This window comes from Solanum tuberosum, unplaced genomic scaffold, assembly GCF_000226075.1.
Source record: "Solanum tuberosum cultivar DM 1-3 516 R44 unplaced genomic scaffold, SolTub_3.0 scf00034, whole genome shotgun sequence".
In the NCBI taxonomy this organism is placed as follows: domain Eukaryota; kingdom Viridiplantae; phylum Streptophyta; class Magnoliopsida; order Solanales; family Solanaceae; genus Solanum; species Solanum tuberosum.
Window position 1 is genome coordinate 770,624 of NW_006238962.1, and position 24,309 is coordinate 794,932.

Consider the following 24,309-nt stretch of genomic DNA (forward strand, 5'->3'; position numbering starts at 1 on the left):
ATTGGTGATAGTCAGTCTATCATTTAGATAGATAGTTACTAGTTTTGATGCTTAGAAAATTTGAAATTTGGAGATCCATATAGAAGTAGGAAACTGAAAGGATCAAAATGTGTCTCTGCCCCCCTTGGGGCCTCACCCCACAGGGGCGGAGCTAGAAGGTTACGTAAGGGTACAACCGAATCCAAATCTACTATATGTGTACAAAAACTTAGCTCCGAGCCACATTACAAAACACCTGATGTTGCTATTTTAGAATTTAGAACTCATAAAGTTAAAATCTTGGCTCCTTCTCCGTCACCCTTATCATAGATGATGTTAACTTTGCTTCGAGGATGGCAAAATATTCCATTTTGAGTACCCTTTTATAAGTCGTGGAAAATGCTGATAATTTAATATGGAATACATGATTTTAAAGGTACTGTGCTTGTATTCTCTCCCAGTTCTGCTCCCACCACTGCTTCGCGTTCACCTCTCCAAATTTTTCGCGACTGTGTAAATGAAGAAGAAGTTAGAGAAATGCCAGTTGAAATTGCACTATCAACACATGAACTTGTCCAGACTCTCGGAAAAAGAGTAGTAGAAATGACTTCCCTCGTACCAGACACTAGGAATGTTTACACCAGGTTTCCTATGCTTCATCTTATATGGCACGTTAGAACGAAATAAAATAGAAGTTGTGAGTTACCTGAATCTAACTCGACGTAGCTCTCTAGTTCCATCAGCTAATTGTCTGATAGTTATACACACTCCAGGTTCATCTTGTTCTATCCATTCTGACTCCATATCACTAGCATTACTTACAGAAACTGAAACCTCGTCTCTAGAGGAGGTCGTCGTTCTTGATGCCCCACTACCCTTTGGGAAACTAGGGACATGAGCACCTAATCCAGCATTGTATTGTTGGAAATCCCTTGCAGATCCAGGCCTTGACGAATAATTTGAATCTCTCTGCAGAAAAAAGACTTTAAATTCCGTGTCAAGTCAAAACCAGACAAACGAATTGAAACGGAGGGAGCAGCCATACCCCATCCTCAGACTGTGAGGGTGTGTGAAGAGCATGCTTATTAAATCTCTGAACATTGTAAAGCTCCATAATTCTGTCATAATTTTCACCCCACCATCTTTGAGCTTGCCATTTGTTGAACACATCCCGACTTCAAATGACAAATAACAAGTCAAATCTACTTTCTTAAAACTCCGTGTCAAGTCAAAACTAGACAAACAAATTGAAACGCAGGGGAGTAAAATGAAAGGAGATGATGAATAGATACCTGAATCTGATTCTTTTAAGATCATTTCCACCATGTGGGAGAGAACCAAAAGTAATCTGAATTCCAGGCTCCACTTGTGCTGTCCACTCTTTAGCCTCCTCTTCATCTTCCAACATCACATCACTTAATCTAGAATCAGTCCTAGTTGGTGTTTGGAATTGACCAGTACTAGTAAAATCCCAAGCTGGAGTAGAATTTGAACTTCCTGTTTGGTAATTATATAAAACTCCCTCAGAGATTGCATCAAACTCTGGATATGGATATGGATATGGTCCATGCCCTTTCTTGTAATTGTTGGTGGGCATACTACTTGACTTGCACCTATAAGCACCAGTGACCTTCAATGCTATATCTTTAATCTGCAATGATTAAAAAAAAAAATTGAAAAAATTGTAATAATATAAAAAGTACTGAATAGTAGGTCTCTAACAGATATTGATCCATTATAAGTTCTCTTTATATGTCTCAAGTCTTGTCGAGTAGAGTTATACAATAGAATAGTCAACGTGCACGATCTAATCCAGAGGGTTTAGTTGATCCATAATTTATGTTTCATCTTTCGTTTGTTTTTGGAGAAATCTATTGATCAGTTTTCTTTCTTTTTCTCTTGAATCTTTTCCAATTAAGATGTATAGATCTTATTCATGGATTAATGAAAATGTGCACAAGCCTTTGTAAATTCATTGTCAGTTTCTATCGTAGTGGAAGTTTCTGTGAATAGATCCTTGTACCAATGAATATTGCTTCCAGTAATCAGGAAATAAAAAATACGAAAAACATTGTTATATTTCCAACACTCCAGATAGGCAAAAGGATCTATCTCCATCCTCAACTTCCTTTCAATCTACATCGGAATATTTAGTCTTTCTCTACAACTATTAGGAGCCATCAAAGGAGGAATGGACATACGCTAGTTCGATAAGCCAAGCAAAAACAACCAATATATATATAAAGTGCAAGCAAGAATAGAGTAGGTGAGGGTGTAGAACCTGTGCTGTCAGGCTTTTGATAGCATCTTTAGTATTGGGAGAACCTCGAATACCTTCTTCTTCTCCACCATCATCTTCAACTTTTTGCTTACATGTAATGCATGTCAACATTTTTAATTCCCTTCTGTTTTGTTCCTCTGTTTATACTCTGTATATTCTGCTTTCTTCTTTTAACTGCAAATGAAATATAAATGAGTCATGAAACATAAGTAAACAATCATATAACACTGTTTTTAGATATATTCATTTTGTGTGTTTTTGCTAACAAGATCAGTTAAGATCTTTCATTTCAAATTTAAATTACAAAAAACTTTCCTTTAATAAAATGTAGAGCTGTGATTTTCAATATTTCGAGATATTGGGAGATAATGCATTAATTTTCAGTCACTATCTTTTAAGGTAAAAACATTAAATAGCAAATGATAGCTGGAAAAAATTTAGATTTTTTAAATCCAAGGGTGTCAAAACTATAGAACCACCAAAGGCTATGGCGAAGTAGTAAGTATTCGTTCATCATTAATCAAATATCTCGAATTTGAGCTAGTCATATTTGGTATAAAGTGATTTACCCCAACATGAATGAAAAACCAATAAAGTTAAAATATAGTAGAAAAGTAGTTCAACAAGTTAATTATTACTGCTTCGTTGATCATTACAATTTGGTGCAAGGACATTTGCAAAAATTAGGACCACCCTATGCTGACAACTAGGGAGGAAAATAGGATTCTAAATAGAAAATGACAATATCTTGGAGAACATATAGATATAAGGAAAAGTTACTCAAATTATCTTCCACTGAAGTTTTAGGTTTAAATGAACTACAAAAACTATCAAAAGTTACGATAGAGTGATAAGTACTCGTCTATTATTAATCAGTGATCTCGAGTTAAGTCATTTTTTATAAGAAATGTTTTACCTTTAAAGTAAGACTTTTCTGTGTGAATTCAAAGTAATCAATTTTTCAAAATGAATACTAATCACAAAATGAAAAATAAAAAAAGTTCAAATAAACAAGAAAAGCAATTCAACAAGTTAATTATTTCAATGATCATTTAAAGTTAGATACAATTGGGGTGCAAGGACATTTTTAAAGATTGGGACCACTATGCTATTCTAACAAGAGGACAAGGAAAATAGGATTCTAGTTAGAAAAGGAGAATATATATATATAAAAAAGGAAAAATTACTGACATATTCTTCCAATTCGAAACCATAATTTTTTCCATTAAAAAGAAGCCGATATAACATTCTTGTACCTTATAGAAAAAAATATTGACATTATTTTATGAGTGATCTAGTTAATAAATAACTCCTTTTTTTAAAAAAAAGGATAAATATATTCCGAATTATCGTAAATGATATGCAAATATCCTCCGTCATACTTATGGGACATTGGTGCTCATACCATTAAAAAATTAGAGCATATATACCTTTATACTAACGGACATACACGTGTCATAATCTTATCCACCGATCCGACATTTAGAGTGAAGGGCATATATGCTCTAGTTTTTGAATGACAGGAGCACCAATGTCTCAAAAGTATGACGGAGAATATCAGCATACCATTTACAATAGTTCGAAAGTATATTTGTCCTTTTTCCTTCTTTTTTTTAGTACGTAATACTTTAACTCGAATAAAAAAAAAGGACAAGAATTAGGGTTTTTAAAGGAGAAAAATGACATAATTAAATATTGAACGCTTAAAATCGCAAGTGGTATCCTTATGTACTTGCTTTAATGTGCAAGTATGCCCAAAAACCCGGGGAAAAAAAGAAAGAATAGCAGAAGGTTTTTTGTGAATTTATTCCTGATATCGTAAAGACTAGAGAACCGATGTTTCTACGCCTATTGATAATCCATTTGAGTCTGCTAATTAAAAATAGTCGATAAATATTTAAGTGTTAAAAATATATTTTTAAATATACTATTTTATAAATAAGTAATTACATATTTAGATAAAGTATTAATTAAAACTAATAATAAATATTTACGTATTTGATGTTTTATCAAATGAGAGTATGTTTTACTTTCACGAGTAAGGGTGGTGAAGCTAAAAATCAACATACGAGTTTGGTTGAACTTAATAACTTTAGAGTGATTGATAATGAGAAACACTTTTTTATACTTTTCAATTTCTATATGTTTGTTAGTCAAAATACAAATTACTTAAAAATGATGAAAATGACTTTTTTAATAGAAGTAGAGAATACAAATTGAATAAGTGACATTTCAAGTTAATTGTCGTCTTCACATCCACCCAACTGCTCCAACTCTGACCCCGTGACCATCCCACCGAAGCCCTACTCCCCACACCATCCCACCCTTATATTATTTTGTTAAATTACATATAAATACTTTTGAGATACTATTTTTTGCTTATTTACCAAATACTATAAAATATTCTATAGATAAAACATCTTCCCAAACAGAAGTTTCTACTCCTTAATAAATTCATTCAAAATATACAAAAGTTAAATTCAGAAACCAGCCTAATTACTATTCAAAAAATGCTAGTTCTAGCTTTGCTTATAAACATTTAACTCAATAACCACTTTATATAAATTTTTAGAAATCATATGATAAAATGTATTAAAATAGTAGTATCAAATAAGATGGATTACTAGCACTGTGGAGAGAGAATTAAGTAGCAGTCGCATGCAGTAGCAGTATTAACAACAGAACTAACAGAGCAGGAGATGTTTGTGGAATGAATGACCAATCGCTTTACAAATGAATGAGCAATTGTCTACCTTTGAAAGGTGCCATTCAATATTCAAGCAGACAATAACTCTCTATATTCAACAATTCCGTACACTTTTATTTTTATACTCTATAAACTATATATTCATTTGCAAATAGTTGTCAATAGATAAGGTCTCTAATATTTAAAATATATAAGATTACTGAATTTGTTATTTTCGTTGTTTATATTTTATTTCATTTTTTAAAAAATGTGAAAAATATTTTGAAATCTTAGTACTAATATACATATGTTTAACTTCGAATTTGACTTTTCAAAAGAAAACTGAAAATCTATAGTTAAACGATAGCATAGTTCTGTGGTCCAAATATATTCAGAGTAATATTCAAGTCTAGCAGGTGAACACTAGGTTAACTCTTTTATCTGCCTACTACTATTGACCTGACCCAAAATGGAGCTGTGGTTTGAAGAGGTTTATTCGAATCTTTTTCTCCGGATAATTATATAATATGTATAAAATTAAAATATTTTACATTCATATATATGGTAAACATTGAATTTTAAAGCTTTTAAAGGTATTTATTTCTTTATTTTAATTTTTTTAGTGAAAAAAAAAAACTTAGCTCCAATAGGAATTTCACTCTCTAAAGTTAACTCGATATTTGTACAAAGATATAGTGAGGTGCACGTAAAAGCAATGCAATAGTGACACAAAGATGGAATTGATGGAGCTGGAAGATTCATACCTCAAACCGCTACTGGCCGGAGCTAGCTAGATAATCATCTTAAACTCACCGATAAAAATGGCGTCCACAGCAACAATCTGCTTTGCTCCGATTTTCTTACATATTCAGAAACGAGAGAAAATGGAGGCGAAAATCCTTAAGCAAGCCATTCAAATTCCAAATCAAATCAATAACAGCGAAAATATTGAAAAATCGGCTCATACTCTCAATAGCAATAGTGTGTCACATAATCAAATGGAGTGAAAAAGATGTAATCGGTAAATCCATACCTCAAATCATCATATCACGAGTAAAATGGCGTCCGGAGCAACAATCTGCTTTGCTCTATTCTCTTTACGTATTCGAAAAACGAGAAAATGCAGGGGGAAATCCTAAGCAAATCGTACAGATATCAAATCAAATACCAGAGAAAACACTGAAAATCCGTGATTTGAAAAAAAAAAAAAGCTCACTCTCAGGAAAATCCATACCTCGGCTACTGACCGGAGCTGATAATCATCTGAAACTCACCGGTAAAAATGCCGTCCAGAGCAACAATCTGTGTTTGCTCTATTCTCTTTACATATTCAAAAAAAATGAGAAAATGCAGGGGAAAATCCTTAATCAACTGTTCCAATATCAACTCAAATCAATAATATCGAAAAATCCGCTCTCACTCTCTAAACAGAGAGCAACAATCTGCTTTTGCTCTATTCTCTTTACATATTCAAAAAAACGAGAAAATGCAGGGGAAAATCCTTAATCAACGGTTCCAATATCAAATCAAATCAATAACAGCCAAAAAAATCCGCTCTCACTCTCTAAACAGACGGATTAGGAAAATCCATACCTCAAATGGCTACGCACCGGAGCTGATAATCATCTGAAACTCACCGGTAAAAATGGCGAACAAAGCAATAATCCGCTTTGCTCTGTTCTCTTCACGTATTCAACGAACAACGAGAGAAAATGCAGGGAAAACTAAAATCCTTAAGCAAATCGTAGAGTTATCAAATCAAATAACAGCGAAAAACTCCGACGTCGGAGTAAAATCTCCAGTAGTACTCCGGCTAATTTTCCGGTACCGATAAAGAGATTTCGAATTCGCCGGAAAATATCTGTATTTTTAGAATGGAGACAAAAGGGAAATAAACAACTCGTGGGAAGTGTTGAAAGGAATTTATAGAAGAACGTGACGCCGTCAACACTATTTGTGTCGCTATCCAACGGAAAACGTGTATATAAACAGTGAGTATAAAGTGGTACTGTTGTATTGGTTGAGTTGTACGTTGTGCATTGACAAAGTTGTTTCGTAGTTGATTAAAGTTATGAAAGTATTACTAATAATAATTGAAATCCTAGAGAGATATCTTAACTAAACTAAGGTTCTTTTTTTTTTTTACCCTCCCTAGGAGCTACCACCCATTTTGCTCCATTGGTGACTCGAACTCGCAATCTTCGGGTTGGAAGTGAGGGGTGCTTACCATCCGAGCAACTCCCTCTCGTCACTAAACTAAGGTTTTATTACCTCCTCGAATCTATTTTTTTTTGGTAATTTTGTATACCTTTTTGTGTTATGTGACATCCAAATATCTCTCACACGCCTCAACTACATGGAATCACGGAGTATGCCACGTAAACAAAAAGGTATATAAAATTACAAAAAATAAGTTTGGGGTAATAGAACCTTAGTTTAGTTAAGGTGAATTTCTGAGATTTCGATCATAGTCTAGGAGATAGTTGTGTCTTATCCCAATAATATATGAATTAGTTACGAGAAGAATTAGTTCAGTAAGGTTCAATTATTCATATGAATTACTCAATCTATTTTCTATCTTGCATAAAAATATGCACAACTCATAACTTATATATACATATATATATATATTAATTATTTGAGTTTCTGTATTATAAATTATATACGAATAACTTATTTTATAATCAACTGATGATATTATTTATGCACAATTTAATATATTCATAACTTATCTCCAAACCAGCTATCGGACGTCTAAAAAGTTTGGACTATTAGGTGGGTTTCATTGTTGGACCAAATGGTTTTTTTGTGGTCTTGTTCATGGTGGACATGTGGGCCCCACATGTCTAGATAAATGGTTACTTGGAACCATCATATTAAGGTGGGAGTAACCCTTTTTTGGCCTTTTAAATTAGGGTTGGATATTTAATTATTTTGAGTTTGAGTGTTTTGCATTGGCCATATAAAAGTAAAATAAAAAATTACATTACTTATAACCCCATTTTTCCTTTTTACTTTCTTACCTGATATTCAGTAATGTATTAGAGTATGATTAAATTTATATTCACATATTACTAAATTTATTTTTGAGTGCAAGCTCTCAACAATTTTTTTTATTTGAATCTAAAATATTTAATTAAAAATAAATAAATTTCATTTGTCCATCACAATCCATATTGATGTTAAACTCATTAATTATTTGGTGGGGATTTATGAAAATGACTAAGCTATTTTAAGGATATGATCAGAAAAGAATCAAATCATTATGTTTCTCTTTTGTTTTCTTTTGGTTATAGTGTTTGTAATTAAAAAATAATCAAGGTGGTTGTATCCAATCAAAATGTATACATATAAAAAATGATAAACAGATGAAAAGTAACTGATAAATATCTAAGTGTTAGAAAAATATTTTTGGGTGTTAAAATTATTTTTAAGTAAATAATTATGCGTTTAGATAGAAATGTTAAAGCTGATAATAAGAAACACAAGGCAAAATTGTTAAATGTCTTTAAGGTTATAATGACCAACGATGAAATATTATATTTATCAAATCAAATATGATTTATAAATTGCAAAATCATAAGTTAGGAATAATAGACTTATGATTTTTGACTACTTTGAGTTTATAAGCACTTGATTTATACATTTTTAGTTATCAAATGTGAATATATGTCTAAAACTATTTATAATCTAGTTGATAAAGCTTAGTCAAACACCTTTGTGTAAGTGCTAGTGAATATGTGATTGTTTTATCTCTTATAGGTAGGGATGTCAATGGGGCGGTGTGGGGGCGGGGTGGGTTTAAGGCTATGCAGGGTGGGCGCCGGTTTAAGGTTGTGTGGGGCGGGTGGGATGCGGGGCGGGTTGAAGTGAGTTTTTTAAAAATTAATGCGGGGCAGGGCGGGTTGCGGGTATATGTGATTTTATGTGGGTTCAAGCTTAATTTTAACTTTTTAGATGTTATAAGAGTGATAGGGCATTATTTATTAAAATAGTTTCTCTAAAGATAATAAAATATTCAAGATAGTAAATGAAAATGGTTCAATAAAAAATAATACAATTTCTTACATGTTTCCCAATTGACCTCTAAAAAATAATTTTTTAAGTCACTATCCTATCAAATTAATATAACAAAATGAAAAATAAATTTATTTGTATGAATTTTATTTTTAGTATCAAATTTAACTAGAAAAAGAAAATATAATAAAAATTATGCGGGGGGGAGAAGGGGGAGGGTTAAAAATTTTGTGGGTTAAACTCAACCCTCTCCTCCCCCGCCCCATTGCCATACCTACTTATATGATACTCCCTCCGTGTTAGTAATTATGTTTCACTTTTCGAGAGCCAATTTGATTAATCTTCAGAGTTAAAGTGGATTCAATTAATTTAATATTTTAAATTTACAATTTAAATATTCGAAAAATATACTGAATATAGTATAAATTGCAATTCTTTTCATATCAATATGATAAAAAAATATCTTAAAATACGTATCAAAATTGATATAGTTTGACTCGCGAAAAAAAATAACAAGTATTGCCGGAGAAAGGGAGTAGCAATTGGCAAGTAATGAATACAAACTTTCTTCGTATTTACACTGAATCATATTAAAAAATTTTAGAGAAAAGTATTGAGAACACCCATGAACTTAACACAAGTTATAAGTTTCATTCTTGAACAATTGATAGCCTTAAAAATACTCTTACTTGATTAATAACTAAACTTTTAAAAAAAACCGATCTGCTACATGACATAATAAGTGCTCTCAAACTTTTGTAGGAGCATGAGGTTCTTAATAAAAAGCCGAGAAAAATATTGAAAATATTTCTAAACTTGGTGAGAATTTAGGGAGACATTTTACTCATATTGCAAGATTGAGGTGTATTTAAGTTCAGTTAGTCAAGCAAATTAGTGTTTTTAAGGTTGTCAATAATTTGAAATAAAATTAATAATTTACGCTGAATTTAGAGATGTTTTCAGTACTTCACTCGTTTTTTAATAACCTTGTAGTATTAATTAACATGACAAGGAGTTAAAAGTGAAAGCTACAAAATTGTTTAAAGAGAGCAACATCTTGTTAGGCAAGAAAAGCAAAGTTAATGTTCCAATGTTCTCTTTTCTATGCTTCCCTTCCTTAACTTCTTGTCTGGCAAATACTCCCATGCTGTCCATTGCTATTTTTGGGGGGTGACAAACTGTCATTTGTTTCTTTGTTTCTTCATAATCCAACATTTGAATGGACCACTCATGAGAGCTAGGGGTGGAATAGTTAAAAATAGGTGAAATTGTCTTGATGATAACATTTACCCCTTCGCAGGAGTCAAATGGATGGATTGAGTTGAATTTGGACGAATCTAATGAGCAGACTGAGTTGAGTCATGGATCAAACGGTCTAAATTAATAAATTGACGGGTACTTGAAGTTTCCAAAAGTTACTTTGGCTGGGATGAGTTGGGTCAAGATGAGCGAACATTGGGTTTATAAATCAATCTACACAACTCTTTCCAAGTTTTAATTTTTTGTAATTTGTTTTCTTTTAAGTTGTTTAACTACCAACGGAAACTGATTAATTTTTTCATTATTATGATTTTACATAACATACCATACAAAAAAATCTTATGGATCACTTTGGACTAAATATTAATATATTATTCCCTAATGAACTCAATGGAGTAATTAATTATAAGAATGATGAATCTTGTCAGTGTGTGATCTTAAACTTTTGACCTCGCTTGCTCCATGAGCATAACTTCAAGTTTAACAAGCTCATGCCTTTGAAGTTTGAAGTGGGACAAACGGGGTTTAAAAGTTCAATACCCCCGTTTTCAACGTCATTAAGTCCCGATCTTTGAATGAGTTGAACATGACTAATTAAAATTGGTTGAGTTAATAAATAGGTTGACCATTCACTTGTGCAAACTTGGGCTAGTTAGGTGGATTACACCTCAAATTGGTACAAACTCAAATCAATCAGTCGAGTAAATTTCAAATATTAAATTAAAAAGAAAATATTACTCTCTTTGTCCCAATTTATGTGACGCGTTTTGTTTTTCGAGAGTCAAACAATTTAAGTTTGAGCGAGAATTTGCTCGTGAAATCTTCAAATTTTTGAAATGAAATCTATATATTTGTAAACTACGTAAAAAATACTGTAAGTCACAATAATTAACAATACTTATTTAAATTTCGAAATCCAAAATGTGTCACATAAATTGGGACAACGAGACGTACTTTGAATGGGGTGAGAGGAAAACTTTTCAATTATGTACTCTACCTTCTCTTTATTGCCTTGTACAGATTTTTGTCCACATTTATGTGTAACCAATAATTGTGAGCCAAAGCAAAACACACACTGCATTAGTTGTACTATGTTGTCTTTGCCTTATGGCAAAAGGTCTAACAAAATTCTGTCATGTGCCCTTGCCTACATGCAATGCTTTTAATTCATAGTATTTGGTTTGGCTAATTACAGTTTAACATCATCATTAAACATTAAGCAATGATGTGAATAACAGATTTATGTTGATGTTCTTATTTTAGTATTTTTATTATAATGTTTTTAAGTGATTTATATATTATATATTTTCTATTGTTGCTACTATTATTTTTTTAATCATGTTGATTTTTGATAGTCCTTGAGACAATCAGAATCTAACAACTTGTTTGGATGGTTGTTACATGTTGTATTCTATATTTGTATTGTATTGTTAGTTTAAATAAAATGTTTGTTTTGATTGTTATTTAAATTATATTATATCGTATCGTTTAAATTCATCGTTATTAGGTAATAATGAAAAAACCCATTTTATAGAACGACGGATTTTGGTGTGAGTAGTTACCTTAATATTTTCTTCTCATTTTATCTTTATTTATTATTTAATAATTATATTTCATCTGTTATCCTACATTTTCATAGTATCTCTACATGATACTAATCATTAGTAAAGATGGGGGAACATGCATGAAAAGCAATGGTCGAGATTATACTTTGTTCAAACATTAGGAATGTTTGTTTATGTAAGTAAAAAAAAAAACTAAATACAACACAACACAATAATGCAATTTTTTGCTGAAAAACCCTTACGTGAACGTTTGGACATAAAAATTTCGATATATTTCGAAAAGTTTATAACATTTATATCCAAACATGATTTCAGAACACAATTCCAAAAAAAGGTGAAAATTATTTTGTCAGATCACGTGACATTATGTAATGTCACGTGTAAATTTGCTTATGAGTTTACTGTTTTGTTTTTGTATTTTCGGATAATTCAAATCGAAGCAATTTGATGTATGATCCAATCCTATATGATACGGAATCAACATATCCATCTTTGTCATATATTTCATATATCATGCTAGATATATATCATATATTAAAGAATATTAGAAAGGGTAATTTGATTGGATAATACTTTTTTTTACACAAAAAATAAAAAAGGTTAAATAATTGTTATAAAAATAAAATAAAATAAGAAAGACAAACGTAATTACATAAACTACAAGAAAAATTAATGTAACAGAGTCAAACCTAGGAAAGGTCTTCTTTACATAGAAGTAAAACGAATAGCAAAAATAAAGTATAGAGTAATTACGAGTTATGTTCTAGAAAGAGTATATCCAAGGTAACAAAAGTATTTGGAGACAAATAATTTTAAAAAAAATGGTCAAATTAAAAATGCTTATAAGCTGATCATAAATCATATATTGGGGTGATCAACTAAGAATGATTTTTGATTGATTTTGACTTACAAGCAGTTTTAAAAAAAAATATTTATCAAATGTGTAAATAAACTAAATGAGCGGTCTTTTCAAAATAACTTTTTTACCTCATCGAGGTAGTGATAAGATTTGCATACACATTATCCTTCACAGATCTTATTTAGTGAAATTTTACTAAATATGTTAGTATTGTTGTAACTAAACTAAAAGATACTTATAAACTAGTTTGATCGATTTATAAGCTTGCTAAACACCATCTGTATTATAATTAGTTTCATTTGATAAAGTATTGTTTGATAACCTATAATAAATGGTATGTAACCTATTATAACATTTGAAATTACACTGTCTTCACCTTGTTGTGTATTTCTAGTTAAGAACATTTGAATTTACTAAAGTTTTATTTACTTCTAATTATTTTTATTTAGCCTCTTTATTCTTTGTAGTCTAATATTCCTTATTGGGCTTATGTAGCTACCCAAGTCAACCAATGGGCTTTTTTCTGTACAATTGAGGTAGGCCCAGCCCAATTTCATGTTTTATGTGTTGGCTTATTTGCTAATCTAGTATTAATGTTCTTATTGATGATACATTGGAAAAATTCGTTGGTATTTCAATATCAATAGGTTAATTGTTTCACTTCTGTATATTTGAATAATAATTCAAATCATATTAACTAAATGTTCAACTCAATCCTATATAACATGATCGATTAATAGATTCATCGTTACGATATATTCATATCTCACATTAGCCAGATATGATATTCATGAAAAAAGACTCACTTTCAATGGTGAAAAAAAATAAACATGTGAGAATAAAAAAACTTTTAAAAATAATACAAAGTTAATATTAATCTCATACGGAGGGCAAATCCTTTAAATCACCATATTCTCAGACATAAACAACTTAAAAATCACTTCATGACAATAGATCGACATCACGTTTTCACAAAATTCTACATACCCCACAAATCAAGAAAATACCTCCTTACGAAAAGCTATTTAGATGAGAAATTTATAACAAAATCAAGACAATAAATGACATGTTCAGATAGAAATGCATAGTCAATAGCCCGTCCAACTTATTTCAATATTATTTTCAGACGAGAAGTAAAACTTTATAATCAACATAATATAAGACATAATCAACTTTAAATTTACTTTGTGACAATAGATTGATACCATTTACACAAAATTCTATATACTCTACGAATCAAGAAAACACCTAATTCATACAGAAACAATCTAAATAACATGGTTATTATAGAGACTATTATAAAAGACATTCAAAGAGCCAAAAGTCCTACTTCTTTCGATATTAATTTCATATGATGAATAAATACCTGAAATCATCATAATCTCATATATTAACAACTTAAATATTACTTTGTGACAATAAATCCATGTCGTTTATGTAAAATTCTACATACCCCACAAATAAGAAAATACTGAAATCATAAATAAACAATCCAATATATACCAAGATCAAGATTTAAACACATTATATTAATGAAAGATGTATAACCAAAAGTCCTACGCCTTTAAAACCATCACAATCTCATAGGACTCATACACAAACAACTTAAATATTACAATAAGTTGACACCATTTATGCAAAATCCAACATACCCCACAAATCAAGAAAATGCCTAAATAATCATAAATCAGCAATTCAAATGACATGGTTATATAACAAGACCAAGATTTAAACACATTATATTAATGAAAGATGCAAAAATCAAAAGTCTTTCGCCTTTAAATCACCATAATCTCATAGGACTCATACATAAACAACTTAAAATATTACTTTGTGATAATAAGTCGACATCATTTATATAAAATTCTAAATACGCCACAAATCAAGAAAATACTTGCGCCTTTAAATAAGCAATCCAAATGACATAGTTATTATAAGACAAGATCAAAATTTAAACACATTACATTAATGAAAGATGCATAGCCAAAAGTCCTACGCCTTTAAAATCATCATAATCTCATAGGACTCATACGTAAACAACTTAAATATTACTCTGTGACAATAAGTCGACTACATATCCCACAAATCAAGAAAACACCTAAATCATAAATAAGCAATTCAAATGACATGGTTATTATATAACAAGATCAAGATTTAAGCACATTATATTAATGAAAGATGCATAACCAAAAATCCAACGCCTTCTAAATCATCATAATCTCATAGAACTCAATAAACTCATACGTAAACAACTTAAATATTACTCTGTAACAACAAATCGACTCCATACCCCACAAATCAAGAAAACACCTAAATCATAAATAAGCAATCCAAATAACATGATTATATAATAAGATCAAGATTTAAACACATTATTATATTAATAAAAGATACATAACCAAAGTCCAAAACTCCTAATACTTTTTTCTTGATCCACCCCCACTAATTGATTGCCAAAAAACAGGCCAATTCTTCTTAGCTTCATTCCAACCCAAAGTTGACCCTTCTCTCATTGGATCCCAACTAGATGAAACTATCCCATAACTAACTCCCAATAAGGCACTCCCAAAAAACACAAATGACACAATAAAAGGTACCCAAGTAGGCACATCAATTTTTAAACCAACCTTAAGATAATAAAAAAAAGGAAAAAACAATAAACCAATAAACAAAGGAATACCAACGGAAAGTCCCATTCTACTTATCATTCTATTAGTTACTATCTCTGGTATAACTCCTCTTTCTTGTTCTTCATCATCATTATCATCATCATCATCGTTATCGTTATCGTCGTCTTGATCTTCATTTTCTTGTTTTGGTATTTTCTTGGATTTTTTGATAATTTTCTTAGGGGAAGGTCCAAAACCTTTTGGAGAATTGAGTGTTGCAAAAAGAGGTGTGATTTTTTTATGTAATTGTTTGGATTTGGGAATTTGGAAGTGTTTGTTTTTTGAGATTAGTGGATTTAAGGGGGATAGTACAATTCTTGGAAATGAACATGTTTCCATTATTTTTGTTGAACTTCTTCACTAGATTTGCTTTACAACTTCTTCACATTGTTTTAATTGGTTGGTGGTTGTGAGGCCTTTAGTTCAAGATTTTTGTAAGAGGCTTATCTATAAGTTGTTGGAGACCATAGTTAATTTACTATATTGCCCATGTTGGTAAGTTTGTCCAAAGGCTTAGTATTAAAGTGCTCAATAAGGTTTAAAAAAAGTGTTTCACTTATATGTGAGATAGTTTAGTTTGGTTCGCATATAAAGTTATTTTGGGATTATAGTGTTGCAATTATAATTTTGTGATTAATTTATTAGTCGTTTCGGAAGAAAAAAATATAAAGTTTGAGATATAAATTTCATCTCATAGTGATTCTAAATATAGTCTACCTTATTCCATGAACTAAACAGCTTATCACTAAAGTTGAAAGTTTCAGTTATTATTTTTAAATTTTCAAGGTCGAATATTCAAAATTGTAACGATCCAACCTACTAGTGACCTTATTCGTTTGTTCTTAGACTCACATAATTTAAAACGTGTTGCTAGGATGTAAGTACTCAACAGCTCTTATGTTTTGTCGTTTTGAAAATCTTATCCTAAGCTAGAATGTTACGGAATAAAGTCATGCTCTACCCAAAAATAAATGAATTTAGAATTATTTAGGTCTAAGTATCAAATATTGAATTATTTTTTTTAAAAATGAAATGTTTTTTTAAAAAAAATAAAAAAAATCATGGGTTCTTTTTTACTTTATACTATGTATTATATTATATGGATAGATCACATTGAATCAATTTTGGCCATAAGAGGTAGTACTAGTATATTAACAAAATTCCGATCAAATTTCAATTTCAAATTATGTTTCCTCCAAGCTTCGAGAACATTACACTGAGAGTCTGCTACTGAGCAGCACCCTTTCATGGTAGAAACTTAAATCTCTGTATTTTTTTATTTGTTTTTCATTTCTAAGTGTTTATGCTTGGCTTCATTGTTTATATAAAGGGTATTTTGTGCTCTTTTGTTCTTGGGTTTTTGGCTAAGCATAACTTGTGTGAATCAAGGATACAAATTTATCCATTTCAATTCTAAGTGTTGTTGCTTATTTTGAGGTTTTATTGTTTAAATTAGGCTATTTTGTTCTTGGGTTTTTGTCTAATTTAGAAGAGCATAACTTGTGTGAATCAATTATATTGAAGTGTCCATTTGGTTTCTAGTTGTTGTTGCTTACTTTGATGTTTCATTGTTTTTTAAAAAAAAAGGCTTTTAGTGCTATTTTGATCTTTGGGGTATTCTCTAGTTCTTTAAGAGCACAATTTTGTGTGAATCAAATGCTGATTTGTCCATTTCAATTCTAAGTGTTGTGCTTATTTTGAGGTTTCTTTATTTAAAAGAGGGTTATTTTGTGCTCTTTTGTTCTTGGGGTTTGTCTAAATTTTATGAACTTTGTGTGAATCAAGTATACTGATTTATCCATTTCAATTCTAAGTGTTGTACTTATTTTGAGGTTTCTTTGTTTAAAAGAGGGCTATTTTGTGCTCTTTTGTTCTTGGGGTTTGTCTAAATTTTAAGAGCATGACTTTGTGTGAATCAAGTATACTGATTTATCCATTTCAATTCTAAGTGTTGCTGCTTATTCTGAGGTTTCATTGTTTAAAAGAAAGCTTTTTTACCCTCTTTTGTTCTTGGTGTTTTCTCAATTTCCTAAGTGCATAACTTGTGTGAATCAAGTACAGTATACTGAATTGTTCATTTCATTTCTATGTGTTGCTGATTACTTTGATGAGCTTTCATTGTTTAAAGTGTGCTAATTTGCGCTGTTTTTGTTCTTGGGTTTTTTCTATTGTTCTTAAGAGGATAGCTTGTGTGAACCATGTATACTGAAATCTTCCTTAGCGTTTCATTTGCTAAGGGATTAGTTAGCAAAATCTTCTGGTTTGTGAACACGAACAGAACTAGGAATAAAGGGGTTAACTTTTTAGTTTAACTTTCGAATTATTAAAATAGCTCCTTTTTTCCACAACTTGATGGTTAACTGGGATGAGTGGGGAGAATCAGTACAAAAGATAGAGAAAGAGAACACTCCTGATCCATCTTATGTGTTGTACTTCCCTTTTTGGTATGTCCAAAAAAGAAAGTCACGTTTATTTAGAAGAAGAAAAATCAACTTTGAACTTCTCATTTCACCCTTAATGTGATGATTTATAGTCACGTCTATGTCTTGTTTTAGACCACAAGTTTTAGAAGTCTTTCTTTTCTTTCGTAAACTGTGTGTCATATCAAACACAACAACATAAATTGGGATGGAGGGAGTAAGACACAGAACCCCCGTGGAAGTAAAATTTGCCTTCCAGACTAGACTGTTAGAAAGCTTTGAGAGGACACTTTCCAAAAGGAGTTAAAATTTGCCCTCCAGACTTAACATTTCAATTTTGGTAATCTTAGGGTATCTCTCAACAGAATTTGATAGACTTATGGGCTTGTGATTGTAGGTAGAAATGATTATAAAGGGTCTGTTCAGGAGATACGAAAGATGGAATCCAGTGCATCCTACATATGGAGCCTTCTGGGGCATGGGAATAGGCATTGGCTGTGGGGTGGGATGGGGTCCTGGATTTGGTCCTGAGGCTATTGGTTATGTTGGAGCTGGATGTGGTGTTGGATTCAGCGTTGGCTTCTCTCTGCTCGGCGTTGGCATTGGTCTACCTGCCAATTATATTTACACAGGTCCTTACAATGGTAAAAATAACCAACTTTTCATATTCAGCTTCTTAATGAATTTGGACATTTTATATTTCTGTTACTTTTCGTTTATATTTGATGAATATTGCCAACTGTCTGAGATTTGAAACTACTGTTGAAGTTGATTTATTAATTTACCCGTATATCCTTTCGTAGCATTCACAGCTGCCAGAAGTGGTGCTATTGAGATGTCTCGATCCACTGAGATACAAAGCATGAGAAACATTGTGGAAGACAGTCGGTGTTACCTCGATTCAAATATTGCTGGCTTCCAAGAAAGAGTGATTCAGACTTTTTCAAGCATAAGGGTCAAAGAATCAGTAGGGAAGGTGGTAGATTCATCTGAAATGCCGATCAAAGTGTCCTTTCCCGATCAATGCATGGATCATCTGAAACAAGGCATCAATGGCTTACTCCATCCTTGCAAAGGTATGCTACAGAGTGCTCACAAATGGAAGTAGTACTGTATTGCAGTTTAACCATGATTAAACTTTTCATGCTACGATGTTCTACATGTTAGTCCCTGTCAAATCTATTCCTGCAGACTAATGGAGATAAGTTTGCTGATAGAACACCAATTATTAAGTTCCAAGCTGCTCTTTGGTACGAAGATGGGATTAAATGTGATTGCTGACAGGAAAGGAACTTGATCTACCCTTAGTTGATATGGTTATTGGTTCGGATTGGTGTGCAAGTTGCAACTAAAATTGGTTTTTCATTTTACAATCATATCAACCACTTTTTCCAACATTGACCATCTCCCGACTGTATTATGTTACTGTGATTGAAGAAGTACTCACCAATTATATTCGTTTTTCGTGGAGCACAAAATCAATTGTAGATGACATTTTGGTGATAAAAGTGGGAAGAAGTAAAGAGTGTTGTGTGTGTGTGTGATATCGATGTTTTTGTAGACTTCTTAGAATCCCTTCAATCATAGGGAACAAGGAAGTCCTATTGAACATGTTACTGTTTTCATCAAGACTTGTTCGGGGATCGTTGAACATGATTACTGTTTCCTTCTGGTTCACTGAAACTGTGTTATAGTCTTATCTTGAAGCTGTGTTAAACTGTTAAATGTTCTTGAATATCGAAGCCGGTACTCTATCTGCAATCATTTGTTCCCATAAAACTAAGAAAAGGCCCACATAATAGAAACTTGAATGTTCTTGTTTCCATATTCTCTATTGCCAATGTCCCCTTTACTGATACTTTCATTTGCTTTCACACGAATATATAACGCGTTATCATCTCTGTAGTCTGTGTTACTGTCATTTATAACTGTCACCTTAACTTGTTTATTTGGGATATAACTGTTTTGCAACCATGACATTGCCAGTATTGAGTACCTCTTACGGATACTTGCACACACTCATATCCAATATATACCATAAATGAATTCGCGTAAACATACATGTATCCTTCTCACGTGTCGTGTATCGATTTCTTGCAGGTTCAAAGGATTAAGCAACATGTTGAGGAGCACAATGTTTTTCTATCCCAGAAGGGTCAATGTACATTGTACACTTTATAGCATTGGCCTTTGTTTTTGCCTTCCCACAGATGGTAGGAAGCATAGGTAGAAGAAAAAAGAGTATTTACAGTTGCAGTTATTAGGTTGCTACTATATTCCAATGTTGTTAACATGCTTTGATTTATTTTAGTTTGCTAAACATTGTTTGAATGAAAGTTTTGAATTTGAATTATACGGAAAAGAGATAAAATTGCTTCTGAACTATCGCAAAAAGTCTCAATATACCTTTTATCCATCTATTCTGCTAATAATACTTCTCGGATTTTTAGTAGTGTGTATGTAATGATAGAAAACGATACAATCTATCCAAATTAATATTGTATTCGTCAAAATAATATAGTAGTACATTACAAATATAATGCTCTCTCTGTTTCAATTTGTTAGTTTCAAAGAATGTTTTTTTTCTTTTTTGACAACTCTTTAATTCTAATTTTTCATGACAGTCGACGTGATTATGACTATTAGATTAAACGATCTTTTAGGCAATATTCTACATATCTTCAAAAGTCTTGAATACTTTCTTAAATTCAGTATCAAATCAAAACAAGACACTCAAATTAAAACAAAAAAAATTGAGAGAATTGTTGAAATACACCCCTAAACTCGGTGCGAATTATTAGTTTCATCCCTTAATTATTAACAACTTTAAAAACACCTATTTACTTGACTAACTGAACTTATTTGAAACCACTTTCTATATCGTGTGAGACAGATCGAATATATCTAAGTTTCTCAATCAAGTATAAAAATATTTTTAAGACTATCAATAATTCGTGGCACAAATCTCATAAAACAAGACACTGGGCTTACTTCATCCTTGCCAAGAAGTTTGTGCCAGAATGCATGCGTTACAGCACTAGAAAATACAATATAATACAAGTGGAATTTGCATGCATGAAATCTTTACACCTAGCAAGTGACACTTGTTTCCTACTTTTCGACACGTAATCTTATACGTGTCATCACATCGTTACTCACCGAAGAAAATTCGAGATTTTTCTCTTAAGAATAAATACGAAAAAACTAATCAAATTTCATAAACAACATGGAGAATGCTATTGGAGAGATTTTAGTAGTCCCATTTTTTGGGCAAGGCCATGTCTTGCCCTTAACTGAACTTTGCAAAAAATTCTCTTCTTTTAATTTCAAAACTACATTTATTCTATCGTCCGATATCTCCTCCTCCATTTCCTCTTCCCTAGCGCACCATCCATTAGTTAACGTAACGGATGTTGATGCCCCAATACCGCCCCCTCCCCGCCCCGAAATTAAATTCGACCCGCAACCTATTATGATGCATTACAAGCAAATGAGACAAGGTGTAGAATCAATTTTAACATCTTATTGTAAAAATAATAATAATGTGACTAAAAATAATAAGTTGGAAATTGTTTGTGCTATAGTTGATATAATGATTTTGCCATATTTTGGAGATGTTTTTACCAAATTTCATGTGCCTATTGTGGCTTTTTCCCCTTTTAGTGCTGCTTCACTTGCTATGGATTATGCTGCTTGGAAAGCTGATGTAGAGTTCATCAAACAAGGTTAGCGCATTCAGAATTTAAATTTTATCGATGAATCTAATTTTTAATAGTCAAATCCTAATTACATGATCTATTATTTATTGAGTCACGAGTTAGGATAGAAAGTTAGAAAATAGTTCAATGTTGTCTCGCTCTCCTATGGGGTAGGCTTGATAGGTAGATAGTATTAACATTATTTTGTACTAGTAGCACAATGGCACTCCTATTCTTTTCATGGGTGCACTGTTAATTATATCCTAATTTTTGTTAGTTTTTCAAGATATATATATATATATATGATTTTTTTTCAAAGTTAACGGGTACACGTGCACACCCACTTAGAGGGGTGAGTCTGCCTTTGGAAATTGGAGCCTACTACCTATCACATTATTTTAGTCTGTATGGTATACTACGCTTTCTCTATTATTTGTTATGTCTTGTTTTACCTCTATATATGTTACTTGAGTTGAAGGCTTTTCAAAAACATCTTTATCTCCACGAAGTAATTATTAAGGTAATATCTGTATATATACTGAAATAACTACATACGATATATTTATATTTCGCATAAAAATAAATAAATATTATGTAACTAATAATTTTTGTTATCCGCCTATCAGGTGAAACCCGGTTTCTTCCGGGTTTACCCGATGAAATGGGCATGGATTATGGTGATATAGTAAGGAGATACTATAACTCATCAGAGGAACCATTAATTGGTACAAAGAAGAAATCTTTTCCAACACAACCTGGTGATGAGCCAGTTTGGGTCCAAGAGGTAATTAATATTAATTTAAGTAATATATTTTTCTTTATGTGGTGTAGAACATGATTTTCTCACTCATTTTCTATAGAATCAGCTCACTGAGAAAACACATGGTGAAAAACACATTCTCATCGAAATAGTAAGAAATTTCCTAATTTTTCCGTACGAAAACATTACTTCCTCCGTTTAAAAAAGAATGATCTAGCTAGTTTGATTTGACATGGAGTTTAAAAAATAAAGAAGACTTTCTAATCTTATGGTTCTAGATTAAAGTTATGTCAAATGTACCAAAATATTCTTTAATCTTGTGGCTTTAAACATGTCACCTGATTGAAATTAAAATATTTCCAAAACAAGAAAAAGGTCAATTCTTTTTTTCACAGATTTTAAAAAAAAGTATATCTTCGTTTTTTTAAAACAGAAGGAGTACTAATTTTTCTTTTCTCACCATTTCAATCAAAACATTTGTAGGAACAACCACTTTACATTTTTCAGTAAAAACTCGGTGGAAAAATAATGACTTTTTAATAGTGGTTTTAAAAATGTATAATCGATAATTTCACCATAATTTAGATGTGTTTCTGCATTCACAATTATGTCTTCATATTCCTTCTTTGTTGGATTCTAACAGGTAAAGGTTACAAGTGCCATTCTTGTGAACACATATGATGTACTAGAACACACATTCTTGGAATATTTAGCCAAACAAACAAGACTTCCAATTTATGGAATTGGCCTTCTACCAGAAAAATTTTGGTCACTTACATCCACTAAATCCCTAATCCATGACAAAGACATTAGAACAATTAATAATTCAAGTCAAAAATCAAATTATTCAGAAGATGAAGTACTCAATTGGCTAAACACAAAATCATCAAATTCAGTAATTTACATCTCTTTTGGTAGTGAACTTTTACCAACTTTACAAGAACATGAAGAAATTTCAAAGGCACTAGTAGAGCTATCAAGTCAAAATTTCATATGGGTAATTTCCAAGAATCAAGATTATTATCCTAATGACTTGGAAAATAAAGTTGGAAATAGAGGTTTGGTTATACATGGATGGGCCCCACAATTGTTGATTTTAAGTCATCCGTCCACTGGCGGATGTTTGTTTCACTGTGGATGGAATTCGACTATGGAAGCGATTGGACAAGGGGTACCTTTATTGGCATGGCCAATTAGAGGTGATAATTTTTATAATGCAAAATCTATTGTGTGTCATCTCAAGATTGGTTATATGGTATCATCAATTAGAGAAAATATTGGGTTGAAAAAGGTTAAGAAGGATGAGATTATACAAGGGATTAAGAGATTAATGGAGGATAAACAAGTTCATGATAGAGTTGAAGAATTAAGTGACAAATTTAGAAATGCTAATTTTCCAGTTGGTTCAATTGCTAATTTGCATGATTTTAAGGATTTTATTATGCAAGCAAAGTGATGGTTGGAGATTGTTTACAATTTGTTTGGATGGTTGTTATCTATTGCATTGTATTATTGTTAGTTTGAATATAATGTTATGTAACAATAGAGTTGTAATGATCAATTTGATGTAATCATGTCATTTTGAATATAATGTTATATAACAATAAAGTACCATTTTTTGTAATGATCAATTTGATGTAATCATGTCATTTGCTTTCTTTTCCCCCATTTTGTCTGTGTACTTTTTAATAATTCTATTTTATCCTTTACTATACTTAATAGCTCTATTTCGCACTGTACTTTATTTGTAAGTTTATCGTTCAAATTGTTGATGAGTAGTATGATGTAACCACAGAAAACGACACAATCTAAGAAAATGGCAAACAAACATCATCTGCAGATGAGAAATTCCAAACAAAGGATACACAGAATAAGAACTTGGTGACTATAATATCATCAGCTTATTTGAAACTAGATTACATGATTTGCAATCTTTAAACTGGAATACAGAAAGTAAAGACAGGCAAAGTACATTTATTTTCGTTATACGGCAAAAACTGGCTGCAATTGTCTTGTAAACCATCTAAACACCATAAAGACATGCATAGGTACCAGGATGTTCTCCAGCAACTGAAGAGGTAACTTTGACATCCGGGGGGGGGGGGGGGGGAATTT

General features: G+C 31.5%; 4 protein-coding genes across 5 annotated transcripts; 2 read left to right on the forward strand and 2 right to left on the reverse strand.

The window, feature by feature from the left end:
* Window positions 1-35: 35 nt before the first annotated feature.
* On the reverse strand, window positions 36-6,814 carry LOC102603126 (protein BREVIS RADIX-like). 2 transcript variants are annotated; one of them, XM_015306576.1, is made up of 9 exons: window positions 6,540-6,814; window positions 6,181-6,266; window positions 5,980-6,081; window positions 5,711-5,805; window positions 2,261-2,434; window positions 1,272-1,630; window positions 1,025-1,154; window positions 686-948; window positions 36-488 (listed from the first exon to the last, which is right to left on the reverse strand). In XM_015306576.1, exons 5-9 carry the CDS (start codon window positions 2,369-2,371, stop codon window positions 410-412), a joined length of 942 nt encoding a protein of 313 aa, XP_015162062.1. In that variant the 5' UTR covers window positions 2,372-2,434; window positions 5,711-5,805; window positions 5,980-6,081; window positions 6,181-6,266; window positions 6,540-6,814; the 3' UTR covers window positions 36-409. The 2 variants fall into 2 exon arrangements, with proteins under 2 accessions (XP_015162062.1, XP_006342699.1); XM_006342637.2 differs by having other exon boundaries at window positions 5,711-5,845.
* Window positions 6,815-14,965: 8,151 nt separating this feature from the next.
* On the reverse strand, window positions 14,966-15,752 carry LOC102590958 (protein PAM68, chloroplastic). Its single transcript, XM_006342429.2, has one exon. The coding sequence runs from the start codon at window positions 15,653-15,655 to the stop codon at window positions 15,062-15,064; it is 594 nt and encodes a 197-aa protein (XP_006342491.1). The 5' UTR covers window positions 15,656-15,752; the 3' UTR covers window positions 14,966-15,061.
* Window positions 15,753-16,429: 677 nt separating this feature from the next.
* On the forward strand, window positions 16,430-20,110 carry LOC102591303 (cadmium-induced protein AS8). Its single transcript, XM_006342430.2, has 4 exons — window positions 16,430-16,566; window positions 18,134-18,380; window positions 18,540-18,812; window positions 19,837-20,110. The coding sequence occupies exons 1-4, from the start codon at window positions 16,564-16,566 to the stop codon at window positions 19,848-19,850; spliced, it is 537 nt and encodes a 178-aa protein (XP_006342492.1). The 5' UTR covers window positions 16,430-16,563; the 3' UTR covers window positions 19,851-20,110.
* Window positions 20,111-21,328: 1,218 nt separating this feature from the next.
* LOC107059753 (scopoletin glucosyltransferase-like) lies at window positions 21,329-23,650 on the forward strand. The gene is made up of 3 exons (XM_015306651.1): window positions 21,329-21,461; window positions 22,061-22,218; window positions 22,838-23,650. The coding sequence occupies exons 1-3, from the start codon at window positions 21,329-21,331 to the stop codon at window positions 23,648-23,650; spliced, it is 1,104 nt and encodes a 367-aa protein (XP_015162137.1).
* Window positions 23,651-24,309: the final 659 nt, after the last annotated feature.

Excerpts from the sequence above, each read along its gene's own strand:
- LOC107059753 (XM_015306651.1), top strand. The coding sequence starts at position 21,329 with ATGATTTTGCCATATTTTGGAGATGTTTTTACCAAATTTCATGTGCCT. Across the intron at positions 21,462-22,060 it reads TGTAGAGTTCATCAAACAAG|GTGAAACCCGGTTTCTTCCG; the intron begins GTTAGCGCATTC and ends TCCGCCTATCAG. Across the intron at positions 22,219-22,837 it reads AGCCAGTTTGGGTCCAAGAG|GTAAAGGTTACAAGTGCCAT; the intron begins GTAATTAATATT and ends GGATTCTAACAG.
- LOC102603126 (XM_015306576.1), bottom strand. The coding sequence starts at position 2,371 with ATGTTGACATGCATTACATGTAAGCAAAAAGTTGAAGATGATGGTGGA. Across the intron at positions 949-1,024 it reads CCTCACAGTCTGAGGATGGG|AGAGATTCAAATTATTCGTC; the intron begins GTATGGCTGCTC and ends TTTTTTCTGCAG. Across the intron at positions 489-685 it reads CTACGTCGAGTTAGATTCAG|TCGCGAAAAATTTGGAGAGG; the intron begins GTAACTCACAAC and ends TCATTTACACAG.
- LOC102590958 (XM_006342429.2), bottom strand. The coding sequence starts at position 15,655 with ATGGAAACATGTTCATTTCCAAGAATTGTACTATCCCCCTTAAATCCA.
- LOC102591303 (XM_006342430.2), top strand. Across the intron at positions 18,381-18,539 it reads TTACACAGGTCCTTACAATG|CATTCACAGCTGCCAGAAGT; the intron begins GTAAAAATAACC and ends ATCCTTTCGTAG.